At 32.9% G+C, this 17,511-nt stretch overlaps 1 protein-coding gene across 3 annotated transcripts in view; it reads right to left on the bottom strand.

Annotated features, from left to right (window-relative positions):
- Positions 1-17,511, bottom strand: part of LOC140450695 (uncharacterized) — a 651,216-nt gene that overhangs the window by 168,968 nt on the left and 464,737 nt on the right. For all 3 annotated transcript variants that reach the window (XM_072544365.1, XM_072544373.1, XM_072544369.1), the window contains exon 5: positions 4,083-4,331. In XM_072544365.1, the coding sequence (XP_072400466.1) occupies positions 4,083-4,331 (249 nt within the window). The remainder of the gene's footprint in view (positions 1-4,082; positions 4,332-17,511) is intronic.

The raw sequence follows: 17,511 nt of genomic DNA, 5'->3' as shown, positions 1-17,511 counted from the left end.
AAAACACTAGAATTCGTGACTAAATTCTACACCGAACAATATAAAGCCCCTGAAACACTGGAAGAGGCAATCAGCAATCAGGAACAGGTATGTACCAGAATTACTTCCGGAAGAAGTAGAATCGACAATTACAAAAATGAGAAGCGGTAAAGGATAAAGCAGCTGGAATAGTTGGCATAACATGCTTAAATACGTTGGCAAAACAACCTGGAAAATATTAGCAGGCATATTTACGAACTGTCTATGATCAGATGCATACCAGACCATTGGAATACAGCAAACATAATTCCCATTTATTAGAAAGGTAGAAAAGAATATATTAAAAACTACAGACCTAAAAGTCTACTAACAATCGTATAAAAGATATTCACCAAGATCATCAACCACAGATTAATAAATGTATTAGATACTGCATAGCCAAGAGAGCAAGCTGGTTTAAGAAGTGGATTCAGTACCACGGATCATATCCAAACGCTTCCAGATCTAATGAGTAGAGCTAAAAAATATGAAATACCGCTAGCATTAACTTTTATAGATTTCGAGAAGGCTTTCGATTCTATATATCCCAAGGAGTAATAAAAGCTTTCTCTAACCAAGGCATTGGCAAACCGTACATAGAAACTTTAGAAAATATATACAGACAAGCAAAAGCTATGGTAAAAATTTATGAAGACAATTCAGAATTTTCCAGTACCAGAGGCATCCAACAAGGAGACACAATATCACCAAAGCTCTTTACTGCAACTCAAGAAAACATATTAAGCAAAATAAACTATAAACCAAAGACAGAACAAAGGAATATACATTAATGAAGAATACCACAAGCATCTAAGATTTGCAGATGACATCATTCTGATTGCTAACAATCCTGTAGAACTACAAGAACTTATAAGCGACCTAAATCCAACTAGCAATAAAGTTGACCTAAAAATGAACTTGAAAGAAAAACAAAAACCATGTACAACGAGGTAGTGGATGTCCAAGATGTTATAATAAACAACACTGCACTTGAGACAGTAGACGAGTATGTATACCTGAGACAATTAATACATAAATCTGCCTCTACTTCCAGAAATTAATAATGAAGCTTGGGCATCTTTTGGTAGAAATGCAGTTATATTTAAATCGAAGATGCGGATCCACCTGAAAAACTAAGAATTCAATCAGTGTATACTAACAATCATGACATACGACTCCGAAATTTAGGCACTAAAGAAAGAGATAATATCAAAACTCAAAGTCACTCAAGGGTCAATGGAGCGATACATACTAGGTATAACAAAGAGAGATCGAAAAAGAATATAATGAGTAAGGCAGAAAACCAAGGTCACTGATGTAATCCACAGAATTAAATCTTTAAAATGGCAGTGAAAAGGACATTTAGCGAGAAGAACTGACAATAGGTGGTCCCCTAGAATTACACTGTCGTATCCAAGAGCCGTCAAGAGACCAAGAAGACGTCCAAATTTAAGATGGGACTGTAATATAAGGAAACAAGCCGCTACAACATGGCACAGAAAAGTAAATTTTAGACAATCTTGGCATAAATGGAGAATGACTATATATCTATATATATATATATATATATATATATATATATATATATATATATATATATATATATATATATATATATATATATATATATATAGTCATATATGAAAATAGACCAATGCATTTCAACCAAGCAATTATTGCAGATCTATTAAAGAAGTATACTGCTTCGGTAGGCTTTCCAACAACAATTTGTAAAATGTATTGTTAGTAAGCCTACATATTCTAGCCTATTTTCTTTCCAGGTTTTTACCCTAGACTTTTGTATAAAACTATTTTCTCTAATACTTTTGTGTGCGTACATATGAACTGGTCTCTACAAAATATATTGATGTAAATCAATGGAACAAAAAACGTGTCACTTTTACTTTCAACAGGAATATCAAGTTTTATATCAGAATCTTCACACTCAGAGCTTTCTCCTTCAAGTATTTCCTCGACTGTAACTGAGTCTTGGGTTTTCGTCCTCACTAGCTTTTAAATCTAGGTTTTTAGCCATTTCTGGTACCTACTTTTTCTGTAAGCTTCCCCTTTCTATACATAATTTCTACTTATTCAATAAACTGTCACCTCGGGGGAACAATTAAGAGGCTAACCACCTTCTGTTGTCTCCGGGTGCTCTGTAGAGGTTTTCGAATATACTGTCGAGAGCTCCTCTACTTTAAGTCCATTTTTGGGTTATGGACTTGTAAATATTTCGGTGTCTTGCCTTGAAAAAGGCAAGATATTTCTTACATGACAATTTCTTCGTCGAAATAAAACACCAAGTTAAGCTGAAACAATTCTCAGCCACAGAGTATGGAAAATAAATGCCGGAAGCAGAGCCCCGAGAGCACTAAGCTCTCGGAGAGTCCGTGAGGGACTGACCTGGTTGACCTGAAAATCGCCAATATTTATATGCGCTGTTCGAGCGATAAATAGGGATTTCCAGGTCAAGAGCCAATGGGAAAATTCGAGGCGGGGCGATGCGCATCGAAATGCGTACTAGTCCACAGACTTTGGCATTCGATGACAAAACTACCTTATATTATCATATATTATACTTTATATTATTTTGTATAAGCACGACATGGAACACTGTCAAACCATAGACATATAATACAAATACACTGACTGTTGCAATACAGCCCGTTCTCCCAGTTCAACAGAGAAAACTGACGCAAAGCAGTCCACTCATCTCTTTCTAATGGGCCCGGTTTATCAACAACGTGATCTAAACGACCAAGGGAAAGGTCAAGTGGTCGATAAAACCGGTCTATTAGAAAGAGATGCAAAGACTGCTTCGCGTCAGTTTTCTCTGTCGCACTGGGGGAATGAACCTATATTGCAACAGTCAGTCTAATTGTATTATATGTCTGTTTGTCAAACAAAAGCTCATACAATTTAAGGATACCTCGAAAACTGCTATATTTCGTACATTTATTGGTAATATTGACGAATTAGATTCGTCACTCTACAACAAAATAGTAAATATGTTCTCACTTCGTCAACGTTTCGTAGAGATCATTTTTGCCGATGTAGGTTAATCCCCGAAATGCGACATACCGTACCTTTTATTACGAGCCTAACGTTTATGTTCGAATTAAAAATATATGAGGACAGTTCGAATTTATCAATTTAAAATTTAAAAAAAAAATAGAATTTCAGAAACCCGTTACCGCCATTACTACTTAAAATGGGAGTGTTTGGAGATAACGAGCTGTACTCGGGTTTACCAGTAAAAGATCATGCAACCAGACACGAACTGACTTAGGATTTGTCGTTAAAGGGGTTAACCTTGAAGGCATATGATATTATTTAAAGTGATTTGCATAAAAATTTCAGAGTTAACTATTTTTACAACAAAAATAGAACAACATGAACGAATGTCCAAAAATGCGGGTATTTAAGAAATTAGATAAAAATATTTGTTATATTTATATCCAGATCAATGCCAGTATATGTACTATAACAGCCACAAAATGCGCAGTATTATTATTGGACAATGCAGCTTCTAACCCTAAAACGTATCTTCATGTGAACGAAAATGTGCTTTCTTTTGTGCCGAAGAAAAAAGTATTTTCTTCGGCATGTAACTAATGCAGTTGAAAAATCAAGTCATCTTGTAATACAATTAAAAATATTATAGGTATTTGTTACTCAAACAACACTAAGAATATACAAAAAACGATTATATCTACAGACATTCAAGATTGATAACGATAATAACATAAAAGGATGTTGATGAACAGCTTATCTCCAATTAAAAAGATTACACCGCTTTGGAAAAAGCATTACTTTATATAGAACAGCCATTACAAGTAATTCCAGCGGATCTCCTCAGATTGCAGCAACATAAAGATTAATATAACATTTTTATGATTCAATAATTGTATGAATCAAAAAACTGTTCAGAGCAAATAGGTATCTCATATTTTTTATTTATCTAAATTATAAATAAACTCCCTTTTATACGAGTTTTTATTTATAAAAATAAAGTATTCTTCAAATACTAATTATTGTTCGTAAAATTAAAATGAAAAACTTACCGGGAACAAAGGTGCTCCGTTGACACACACGCTTTCTGCGAATCTCACCCTAGAGGGTTTATTTCTAAGCCTCGCTCTCTTGCTTGCTGACAGTAGGGTTGATTTCCTTGCTCCTTGTTGTTCAGCCGGTTGGCAAACTACCAGGTTTACCGTCTTACTACAGGCTCGTACTAAAGAAATAACATGTTCCCTTGGAGCATTCTCTACATCTTCACCATTTACTGAGAGGATTTGATCGCCAGGAAGGAGCTAAAAAAATATATTGTTACAGAAACTGCATAATCAGTTATGTTATATTATAGAGAAAATTCTGCATTTTGTGTTTTTAAAAATAGTTTCATAAAGATTTTAGTTAATTCGAGGGATGAAACTAGTTTAGGTATTAGCAGGAGATTCAGTATCTCAAAAACTGTTCACTCTGAGGCTTTTAGAATTGAAATTCGTCTTTGGTCCAAAAAAAATTTATTGGCAAATATATCTACAAATAATTAGCACTAAAATGAAAGAACATACCCCATTGTTTCACCAACTTTGGATAGGGGAATGTGGGGCAAAGCGATCCCTCTAAAAGTAAAAAAATCACCATCGCTTTATTTTTTTACATTTTTTACATTTTTTTTTTATAAAAAGCATCATTTAGTTTAGACTTCACTCATCCAAATAAATAAATCCTAATATTTGCCAAATTGATTCATGAACATTTTTTATCTCATCATCATCTGTGACCACTGACAGCACATGGACCACCATGGTATCTTCAACTCCTTATAACTCCTCAAAAGGTCCAACGTTTTATATCTAAAATCGTTACTTTCTTTTGTCTTCTTTAAGGAGACCATTTCAGTGTCATGTATATTTTGATTTATTGGCTATAGTTGACCATGTTTTTTTCCTTTGCTTGTTTTTCACATTCTCGTATTCCTAGTTCTTTTACATCTTTGTTAATACCATCAATTCATCTCGTTCTGGGCCTACCACTCGGTCTATTTTCATTTAATTCTGTTCTAAGTACTGCTTTTGTATTTCTCTTATCATCCATCCTTTCTACGTGTCCCAACCAACTCAGTCGTTTACTTCGTATTTCTTTTGTAATAGTTGGTCTTTTAAATATCCTATTTTTTTGTGGTTCATTCTTACATGCCATTCTCCATTCTTCTGTATGGGTCCATATATTTTCCTTAAAATTTTCTTTCTTTTCTATCTAAGAAGTTGTTCCTTTTTTTCACTAGTCAAAGTCCATTTTGCTGATGCATACGTTACTACAGGTCATAACTGTTGTGTATATTTTTAGTTTTGAGTTAATAGGTACTAATTTTGAGTTTATAATATTCTGTAGGCTGTAGAAGCATTTGTTTCCATTTGTTTCTCGCTCTTACCTCATCACTGTTTTTATTTCCTTCTGTAACTATTATTGATCCTCAATATTTGACATGCTCTACTCTCTTAAATTTTTGCCCTCTTAAAGATTTATAAGTGCCTTTCATTTGTACTTTTTCCCGAGTTGTTTTCACGTACTTTGTCTTTGATACATTAACTTCTAGACCCATGGTATGTGCTGCTTCTTTAAAATATGTATAAATCTTTTCTAGGTTTTTTAATGTTTAGCTAATTATGTCTATATCATTTGCGAAAGGTTAGATGAGTTTTGTAAATTTTGACTTAGATGATTTTTGTAAATATTGTACCTTCTCTATCTATAGAAGTTTTTCAGATAACTCCAACGCAAGGTAAAAAGTGTTGTGGATAGCGCATCGCTTGTGTTAGATCTTAGTTGATTATTTTTTATCTACTGTTTTTTAAATAATGCCCACTTTGCCCCATATGTGAGGTAAAATGGCCACACGTATGGGGTAAACTGGAAATATGGAAATACATCGAAAATCAGGTTTACTAAAGGAAACGAGAGACATATTAATTTTTAATTTAACTTTGAGGGCTAGAAAGCCGAACTTAACAGTTATTATATGAATAGTTGCAGACACAACATTCGGCAGTTTTATTCAGTTAAGTAATCGATAACCGTACTACCAGCACTTTCACTGAAAATGTATGTTGACATCACATTTACGAACAGAGCTCGGATTTTGTATGTCCCAAACATGACTTTTTCGGAAATAAATAATAAATATTTTTCCAGATAGTTTACGTAGTACACAGCAGATTTAGAATCGTAGCTAGGTAACAAACTAAATTACAAATACTAAGAAGCATCAAAATGAATGGCGGGATCAAAATCACGAAGAACCAATGAAGTGCAGGATATCGTGCCAGTTTGAAACTCTGAATCTGAGTTCGCCTCCACTCAACTCGGGACAGACTGGGTGAAGATATTCTTATCTCCGAGAAGGAAATACCTAATGACTAATATGAAACGTTTTGTAGATATATGGGACCATAGAACAAATGGGAAATGTATTAGTATTACTTTCATAAAAAATATAAATTGTTTTCCAAATTTAAAAAAGATATTCGTAAGCGTTTTTGATCTCTAATCGATATTAACTTACGATTTTAAACTTTAAATCCGCTGAACATTAAAAATGAGAGACATGATTTCACACATTTATAGACTTTTAAACTTTAAAAAAATAAAATTGAACGACGAATTACCCACAAAAATTTTTTTAATATTTTGTAAGTACCCTGTATATACGAATGAGACAAATATCTCTGTATATCTCTGTAACCAACGTGTAGTAAATTATACATATCTACAAATATTCACTGCACAAAGAACTTTCCTAGACGCTCTATTCTCTAGCCAAAGATAAACCTCCCAGAGAATATTTCCATAGTGCACTAATAGATAACCCCTTTGAGACGTCTTCGACATCTTTCCATTGACAGAGAACGATGCGATCGCATGGGAGATACCGGAAAGATATCGTGGAGAATGTTAAGAAGATTCAAGGAAATGGAGTTATGCAAATTAAGTCGTCGAAGTGGCAAGTGACAGTGATTTTGACATGATGGGACATGAAAGACGTGGTAATTTTATTAAAAACGAGTGTTCACATCGAATTGAATTATTATATCACAATTCTGATGTACCAGATATATGTAGAATATAGGTCTTTAAGTAATATTATGTAGAATATAGATGTTCCGGTAAAGTAGTATATATATATATATATATATATATATATATATATATATATATATATATATATATATATATATATATATATATATACTACTCTCAAAAATTAACGCACCACCTAAAATGGACCATGATTTTGAAACTACATTTCTTTCGAACCCTTAATTGGATTTCGATGATTTATTTTTCACATTATAGGTATATTTCTAATTAATTACTATAATAATGTTTTTTGAGAAATGTCAACGTTTTACCTATATACGGGGTGTAAAAATAAAGTGGTGTTTTTTCATCTAATTTTGCAACACCCTGTATAATGTATTAGAAACAAACGCCACATGTTATTAATATTTCGAGATTGCCTTGTTCTTATTTCCTATTTCTAAGTAATTACTGTATTAATGTTTTCTGAGAAATGTCAACGTTTCACCATATACGGGGTGTAAAAATAAATGTGATTTTTCATCTTATTTTGAATACCCTGTGGAATTTATTAAAAACAAACGTCTTATTAATATTTCGAAAAAGCTTCATATTTTTCAACATTTTCGTAAAAAGATCATCGATTTCTTTATTATCAAAAAGAAAAGTACTTTCAAAGCATAACGTGATTTTATCAAATTGTAATACTCATTAATGGAAGCAGTTAGTTGGCTATGTAATCAAATAATTTGACAGGACAGTTTTAAACTGACAATATTGTTGAACAAGTGAACAAGGAAGAGGAAAACTCAGGCTTCGTGCTATAAGAGAATATTTTCTCACAATGAGACATTTACAAGTACAAGTGGCAAATGTTCATAATATTCTAATTAGTAGAAACACTATATAAAGGTGTTTCGCTAAACAAGATCTGCATTAAAGGATACCAGTCAGAGAACAAGCTTTAACCCTTTGTTTCCTGAAAACTTTTACAATCAAAAATTGAGGTAAAAATTAAATAATCTTACTCTATTGGGTTCCTAAAAGACAAAAAAGTGAAAAATATTATTTTTTTTTATTTATTTTTTTTTTTTCAATACGCTATGGTTTCGACATGATACCACTAGGAAACTAGAGATTTTTCTCAAATAAAAAAAAATCTGATAACTAAATAATAATAATATGAAAGATAGGTTACTAAAATAATAACTAAATAATAATATAAAACGTAGGTTACTTTTTATGATACAATGAAAAACAGTTCTTTTTTTCGGAAAGGCACAATCCAACCTTACATGTCGCACACTCCCACCTGGTTCTGTGAGGATCCTTACTAGTGCTACAAAAAGCACATCGTCTAGATGTCCTGTGTTGTGGCATATGCAAACATTGGTCAAAGCGTTTCTCATAAGGCACATTTTTTTTAAATGTTTCGCTGTGACTGTAGGAGAAGCAGCCCTACTTCTTGACGGTTTACTACCACTGGCGCCGATTAACCCTAAAGCTACAGATAACTTAAAAAATTTCAGGTTTGGAACCGTGCATTTCGCTTTTTGTTTGAAGGGAATAAAAGAATTCACGACACATATATCTACGAAATGCCACAAAATCCGGTGCCACTTTTTTTTTGATTTGAGGTCAATCTCATACACAGATTTCAGCATATCTGTTTTGTCAACATTGCCCATATGCTGGTTATATTCTTTGACCATCGTTGGACAGGCCACGACTTGTGAATTTTCATCTTTTTGTTTGCGGGAAACAGTTGCTTCTTCTGAAGGGTTTTGATGATTCCCCAAAAAATGGACTATTTGCTGACCAGGTGCTGACTCTCCAGTCTGATTGTCCCCGGATTTGTAGTTCTTTGTCAGATGCTAAGTCTTTTGGAATATCATTTCGGTTAGTCCTGACAGTATCGCAAGCATAAATACATTCTGCTTGAAGTTTTTTTTGTAAGGGCACAGAGTTGAAAAAGTTATCAAAGAAAACGTGATACCCTTTTGCCACCAAATCTCGAGTCAAGTCTAATATAACTCTTTGGCCCAAATCTTTTTCAGGTTGATCATTAATTTTTTCAACATATATCTGAAATTGGCAAACGTATCCATTCTCGTCAGATCGAACCCAAACTTTATAACCCCTCTTGATGGGTCTTAGAGGCATAAATTGCTTTAGACAACTGCGACCATTGAAACGAATCATAGATTCATCTATCGATTGATGTTTTGAAGGGCCATATGAAGAACGAAACGTTCCAGATAAAGTATCCAATAAAGGACGAATTTTATACAACTTGTCATAATTTGGCGAGTTGAGACCAGGCATCACCGAATTATCTGCTATATGCACGTTTCCTAGATTCCAGGCAAACCGATCTCTAGACATAGCTGAGCTAATGTAGTGATCTCGTAGTTCCTTTCTAAATGATCAGTAATTGACATAACTGGGCAACCTTTTGATTCCCATTAACATATTGATTGCAATGAAAATTTTAATTTCTTTGGCAGAAGTTGGTGTGAATGAAGAGTCTCCACCACTTTTCTGAAGAGCGTAGGCATATTCGCAATGTCAAGCAAATCGTCTTCCTCACTACTCGATTCATCTGACTCGCTATCTGAAGGAATATTCTCTAATAATGTGAATAGATCACCCGACGACATATTGTTTAGCTGTCTGAATGAATATACTTTTTTTCTGAAATAAAAAATAAGTACTTAGGTACATATCTAGTTTCCTAGTGGTTTCAGGATGAAACCGGCATTTTATATCATCAATATACTGATTGTAAATTGAAAACTTTTAGTAATAGGAAGTATTAATCATAGATACAAATGTTTCTAATATTGTATATAAAAAATAAAGTTATCTGCCATAGCGAAATAATATAAAAAAACACCAAAATCGCTTATACCACCAGCACAGTTCAAAACATAGGTTATTACCAACTAATAATTGAATAACGAGAATGAAAATGGCGATGCGCGATACATTTTATAGTAGGAAAATACCACTGAGAACGTAGCATAAAATTTATTTGTATGTGGTTTCACAGTAAAACCACTAGAAAACAAAGGGTTAAACGGAAATGATCGTAGAAATAGATTACAATTTGCTAGAGAGCACCTTGACTGGAACGTTAATGACTGGGAGCACGTGTTGTTCACTGATGAATCAAGGTATTGCTTATATAGCTCAGATAGACGTGTGAGAGTTATTCGACGGCCAAGAGAACGCTACGCACAGTGCAAATACGACCTATTATTTTATTCAATGGAGGATCTGTAATGGTTTAGGGAGGAATATCTCTTACAGCGCCAACGGAACTTGTTGCTTTACTAAGAGGTTCCTTAACAAGTGAAAGGTATATTACAGACATTTTGTCTAACCATGAAGTTCCATTTGCTCCTTATATAGAAAATAATTTTCTTACTTAATAAACCATGAACTGGCCACCCTGCAGCTCGGATCTCAATCCCATAGAAAATTTGTGGGATATTATTGATCGTCAACTCAGAAGCCGACAATAACCACCTGTCTCTCTTGACGACATAGAAGTTATAGTAAGAGAAGTTTGGAATGCAATTGATCAAGACCAAATACGCCACTTGATTTTAAGTATGCCTCGTCGCTGTGAAGAAGTAATTAGATGTAGAGGTGGAAATACTCGTTATTAAGTTTATGGGAGAGGGAATTGTTAAAGATTATTTAGGTTATGTTTTCTTAGGCTTTATTTGTATTAAATGTCAATAAAGTTTATGTAAGTAATGTTTTTTTTGCTTTAAATGTTAATAAAAACGTGTTACATTTAAAATTCTATACAATCTTTAATAATTGAGATATGAAGATAATTTTTTTACGAAAATATTAAAAAAAAAGAGTCTATCTTAAAATATTAATAAAATGTAGCGTTTCTTTCTAATAAATTCCACAGGGTGTTGCAAATTACGATGAAAAAACACAACTTTTTTTTACACCCCGTATACGGGTAAAACGTTTATATTTTTTAGAAAGCATTAATACAGTGATTTACTAGAAATAGACCTATGACATAAAAAAAAATCATCAAAATACAATCATTCGTTCAGAAGAAAAATAGCTTCAAACTTATGGTACATTTAACCCTTAAATGCCCAATCGGGGTCACTATGGGACCCCAGACATACATTTTTGGCTATAATATCTTTATTTGAAACATTTGGCAACCGCGCAATCAGGTATTTGTGTGGACGTGTCTCCTACGTTTTCTGTTAGTATACCACGAACATTCGTGAGGTGCAGTGGTCTGTAAGAGAGATTTAGATAAGTGGGGTCTCGCTGTGACCCCGATTGGGCATTTAGAGGCACCAGAATATTTTTATTATTTTTAACATTTTTCGTCAGTTTACATTGAAAAATGGACCGTAAGAGAATGAAAATGACAATAAGCGACCAAGAACATGAAAAAATTATCCGAAATATAGAAGAAGGGATATCAGACTCCGATTTCGACTATGAGATTACCGACGAATCAGATAGCGAAGAGCAAGATGTTTTTGAGGAAAATGTTTCGGAAACTGAGGACAATTTAGAAGTCAACAGTGACGAGGAATCAGATGCAGAACCTACCGAAGTGGACGATAATATTAGTGAGGTTAGTGGTCCAACATATACATCCAAATCTGGAATGCAGTGGAATAGCCTACCTTTCGTGAGATCCAAGAGGCAACAAAAAAATATTATAAATGTACATCCAGGCTTAACAAACTATAGTAAAAATTCCAACACGTTTTTAGACTATTTCAATTTATTTTTGACCGAAGAGATGAAGAATGTCATATGCCTTTATACTAATGAAGAAGCTGTTAGGCGTTATCAAGAGTGGAACGAAAAACATCCGAATAACAAAAAAGAGTGGACGGTACTTACCAACAATGAACTGGATAGCTTTTTAGGAGCACTTATCAAAGCTGGTGCTTTAAGGTGTGGGAAAGAATCGACACGAGAGATATGGTCTACAAACACCTCAATACGCCCGTCATTTTTTACAGCCGCATTCGCTAGGAACCGATTTGAAGAATTATCGAGTTTCTTGAGGTTTGATGACAAAGTGACCAGGGTGGAGCGGAAGGAACAGGATAAGTTAGCGGCGATACGAGTAATTTGGGACATGTTCGTCTCTAACTGTGACAAAGCCTTTGAACCATACGAACATATAACCGTTGACGAACAGTTAGTGAGTTTTAGAGGAAAGTGTCCTTTTAGACAATATATAAAATCAAAACCTTGCCGCTATGGGATAAAAATTTGGGCTGCCGCGGATGTTAAAACATCTTATTTATCAAAACTTCAGGTGTACCTTGGAAAACTACCAGGTGGTAGAATAGAGAAAAATCAGGGATTTCGTGTTGTGAAAGATCTGGTGGAACCATATCATGGCAGTTGGAGAGGAATTACAACTGACAACTTTTTTACCAGTGTTCCTCTTGCTCAATATCTTTTATCTAAAAACCTTACTTTACTTGGGACCGTCCGCAAAAATAAACCTGATACACCACCACAACTAAGTTTGACAAAAAGACCTGCGGAGTCGTCAATATTTGCTTTTACTAAAGAATTAGCTATGGTTTCGTACATACCTAAAATACACAGGATGGTACATCTTCTTTCAAGTCAACACGATAGTGATATAATTTGTCAAGACTCTCAAAACAAACCCTTGATGATTTTAGACTATAATAATACCAAGGGTGGTGTTGATAATGCCGACAAACTGATTAGGGAATATTCCTGTAAAAGAAGAACTGCTCGTTGGCCATTCAGGCTCTTTATGAATATTATAGACATATGTGCACTAAATGCCTATATTTTATACATTGAAAAAAATCCTGATTGGAAGAAAAATAATTTTTCACAAAGACGTATTTTCCTGTTACAATTAGGGGCTGAGCTTGCTCGAAACAACATGGAAAAAAGAGCGAAATATATAAAACATAAAGCCTATGTAAAATCTGCTCTAAAAGATTGTGGCATACCAATGGTAAACCCAACTACCGAAGTTGCAACTCAATCCGTCCATTCAGCTAAGAAACGTGCTCGTTGTTACCGGTGTCCGCGAAACTGTGACAGAAAAGTGAATACCGTTTGCTCTTTTTGCAAAAAATTTATATGCCAGGTGCACAGAAAAGAAGAAAAAACTATTGTATGTAAAAATTGCAACTAAAAGTTATATGCTTATATTATTATTTAATTTTAATTTTGTTCGAATTGAAAATAATTTGTTTCTAGAAAAGCCGTTAATTTTGTATGAAAAATAAATAAAAATTATTCAAATATGCTTAAAATTATTTTTAACCGTGTTTTCCTTTTAGTCAGTGCTAAATGACGTTACTAAATTGAAAATTTTAGTGGGGTCCCTAGGAGACCCCACATGGGCATTTATGGTTATTTTCATATCACGGGCATTTAAGGGTTAAGGTGGTGCGTTAATTTTGGGCAGTAGTGTATATATATATATATATATATATATATATATATATATATATATATATATATACAATAATTATTATGTCATAATAATTGTTTATTTTAAGTTATTCATTAAGAATTCACTATATACAATATAATGTATTGCGGTTACCATAAGTCAAACAAAAATGTCATTTAGATATGTTAACAAAATTTAAATTTTTACTCTTCTAGTTGTAAGCATTGAAATATTCACGTTGTTTACATATAATAATTATTCTAATAAATTTACAGTTTTCTCCTGAAAAAGTCACAAAATCGTGACGAAATATTGCGACCTAAAACAAATAATAATTTGAAATATATATGATGTTTTTAAAAATAGGTTGTCTAATATCTTATTTTTGCTTTTCAACGGAGAATAAAATATCCCTATTGAATATCAAGTATCTCTTTCTGTTTGGACCAAACAGTCCAAATAGTGAAGTGGGAAAGCGTATATTTTGTTCCAGTGTTTAGTTAATAGTAACTCTACTGAATAAAATTATTAAAAAATTTTTCCCATGTAGTGGATTATATTATAAATATATTATAGCATTATATTTGTATTCAGAAATAATCTATTATATTATCTTAAACGATAAAAACACTAACGAGGAAACGGACTACGAACTGAAAAAAGAGAGATAATGTTTGTATCGCTATATAAAACAAAACAGTTTGATAACAAAAACAAAGAATAAGTAAAATAATTTAACAGCCACACAAACGATATACGCGCTCTGAAACAAACAAAAGTAATAGACAAGGCGAATAGCTCGGGTTTGTTCGGAAAAATATTACCATGAAATTTTTTTGCAGAATCACTTTCATGAGATACCCCAAAATACGGTTCAAAAGGTCGCCCAGGCAAAAAGTTTTAAATTTTTGAATAAATTGTAACAACCAACTTTTTCGGTCCAGACAATTTTTTTGTAATTTTTATGGACCATTCTGAACAAAATAGGTCTTTTGTAATTTTTCTGTAAACTTGATTGTTTACGAGTTTTTAACTCGATTACGAGATTGTTTCGACAATTTAAAACTGAAAAACACCGCAAAATTACGATTCACAAGACTCAAAAACACAACTAAAAAATATTATTTTTGAATTCAACAAGGACCTAAATTCAAGTTAAAACCTCGTTCTATCATTTCCCGATAACATTTTAGGCTTATTTAATTTTAAAACATTGTTTTTTACCATTAATGAAACACTTATGACAGGACAGGCGCTCGGGCTGAGGCGTGTATACGAAAGAGAAACAACATCTATGGCCCAAATTTTTGCTGGTTTGAATTCTCTTTGTACAAATGAGCGCCCTCTCTGCCATGCGCGGTTCATTAGGTTAATTTTTTTTTAGGTTTTTTTAGATCAATATAAACAAAATGATCTGTTGTAAGTTTTTCCTTAAGTGGATCGTTTTCGAGTTACAAATAATTTAAAACTGAAAACAAAACGCAAAATTACGATTTTCAAGACTCAAAATCTTAAGTAAAATATATTATTTTTAAAATCATCAAGTGCCTAAATTCAAGTTCAAAACTTCTTTTATCAGCTTCCAATGAAAATTCTGGGCTTGTTTTATTTTAAAACATTTTTTTTAATTGTTAATTAACCGCGCATGGCATAGAGATCTTGTTTCTCTCTCTGATACACGCTGCAGCTCGAGCGCTCGTCCTATTATAAGCGCTTATAAGGAAATGATAGAAAAAGGTTTGACCTTAGTCAAGTTAGGTCCTTGGTGAATTCAAAAATAATATATTTTAGTTGTGTTTTGAGTCTTGAAAATCGTATTTTTGCGTTTTTTTTTTTTAATTTTAAATTATTTACAACTCGAATATATCAAGTTTACAAAAAAATTACAAGAAATTTATTTTGTTCAGAATGGCCCAAAAAATTCAACAAAAATTGTCCAGGTCAAATAAATTCATTGTTAAATTATTTAAAAAAATTGAACAGCTTGTAGCCTGGACGACCCCTTGAAGCTAAAAAATCTCATGGGAATACTTTTCCGAACGAACCCGAGCTTTTTATCTTGTCTATAAGGAAAAGGCGAAACAATAACCTGAATATTTAGTCATTTATAGAAGCCTAGAATACCACCAATAAACAAAGGAGTTGCAATCGTAATACACACAAACTGTAAACAAGAATATAACTACGATACAAGTAGATAAAATTGAGACATCGGAGGAATCCAAAACCAATGGTTAAAACAGAAAAACAACATAAAATCGGATTTTACAATAAAAGATTTTTATAAGAAGGAAAACCGACAAAATAAAACCAAATGTGATAAGAAAGGAAGATGAAATCGATTTCTTTCTATCTTTCCCTCTTCCTTTTACCCTATCAAAGTGTCGGATTTGGACTAGCTATTTTAATTTCTATTGACCCATCTCTTTCATCCCTTTGTATGTTCTGCCAATAATTTCAATTCCTCAAGTGATTTTTGTTTAACTTTTTCCGCCACTACTACTTACTGTATACATTTTTTTCTTGGTGTGTCTGTTGTTCTTTTGACGGTGTTCTTTGTTTTGTATACTTTTCTTGTAATTCTGCTAAGTTCAATCCTCATCAGATCTCCATACCAGCTCATTTGTCTCTTTTCTATTTTATTCATTACTGGTTCTTGGTTGGCCATTCTCCTAATAGTTTCGTTATCTAATCTGTCCCATTTTGTCTTTCTTAGGTTTCTTATCTCCATCGCATTTATAATGCTGATATGTTTTTCCAGAACTGTCCAGTTTTCACTTGCATAGAACACAGTTGGTATTACTATTGTGTTAAATATTTTTATCCTTGTCTCTCGTGTAAGTTCTGTTTTAGTATTGAAGCTAACGCATAGAACTTGATTAATTTCTTTGCTCTATTTTTTATTTTCCTGTCTATTTTTGCATCGTTAGTAATTTTACTTCCCAGGTATTCGTAAGTTCTATTTCCAATTCTGAGTTTTTACATTTTATCTTCGAGTTTTTACATTTTATCTTTATTTCAGTATCTCCCTTATCTTGTTTGCCGCTGATTATCATTATCTTACTTTTTTCTTCATTTATTTCTATTTTCTCTTCTTTTTTTTATGTCGACATGACTGTGTCTGTTTTTAAATGTGCATCCAGTAAGTTGTCGTTCCATCGTTTACGTGGTCTTCCTACCGATCGTCTTCTTATTGGGAACCGTCTTTTGCTGCCTTTACTACTCAATTTGTTGTCATTCGGCTGATATGATCATTTTTTTGTACTCTTATATTTCTTACCCAGTCCTTGATGTTCTCCACCTTGCATCTACGTCGTACATCTCTACTTCTAGCTCTGTACCATAGTGTTTTACCATACATTTTTTCAAATGTTTTCATCTCTGCTGTTTCTAACATTTTTTTGCCCTCTCTGGGTCAGGTTGTATTTCTGCCGTGTACTGTCATTAAGCTTGGAACTTGGGATTGGAATTAAGTCTACAAATTTTCGCAGAAATCTCCAAAAGTGTTTTCTTTACTAGACATAATACGAAACCAATTCAAAAAAGCACAATTAACGAAATACATTTGCCAGTGGAAACCAATGCTAAATACCTAAAATTATAGGTATTAGACAAAAAAACCCATAGGAAAACTGCATATTGAAGAAATAAAGACAAAATGCAACATAATATTGAACATCTTAAAATCCATCATGCGAACTTGGTGTGAACCTCAAACACCAATAATCTTTTATCCATCTTATATAAGATCTTCATTTCGAAATGATACAACGAATAAAACGCTAGAAAAAAATGGAATTTATCATTCAATCTCACAATAGCAATACATCACAAGCTAAATAGAAGCATCCTTTATCCATCAATTTTGTTGTATTTTTTTATACTTCTTAAATAGATACATTTGCTGGAAACATTTTAAAGTTACTGGAAAGCTATTTAATAGG

Source organism: Diabrotica undecimpunctata, chromosome 1 (assembly GCF_040954645.1).
Source record: "Diabrotica undecimpunctata isolate CICGRU chromosome 1, icDiaUnde3, whole genome shotgun sequence".
Lineage (NCBI taxonomy): Eukaryota > Metazoa > Arthropoda > Insecta > Coleoptera > Chrysomelidae > Diabrotica > Diabrotica undecimpunctata.
This window is presented reverse-complemented; position numbering and strand designations above follow the sequence as displayed.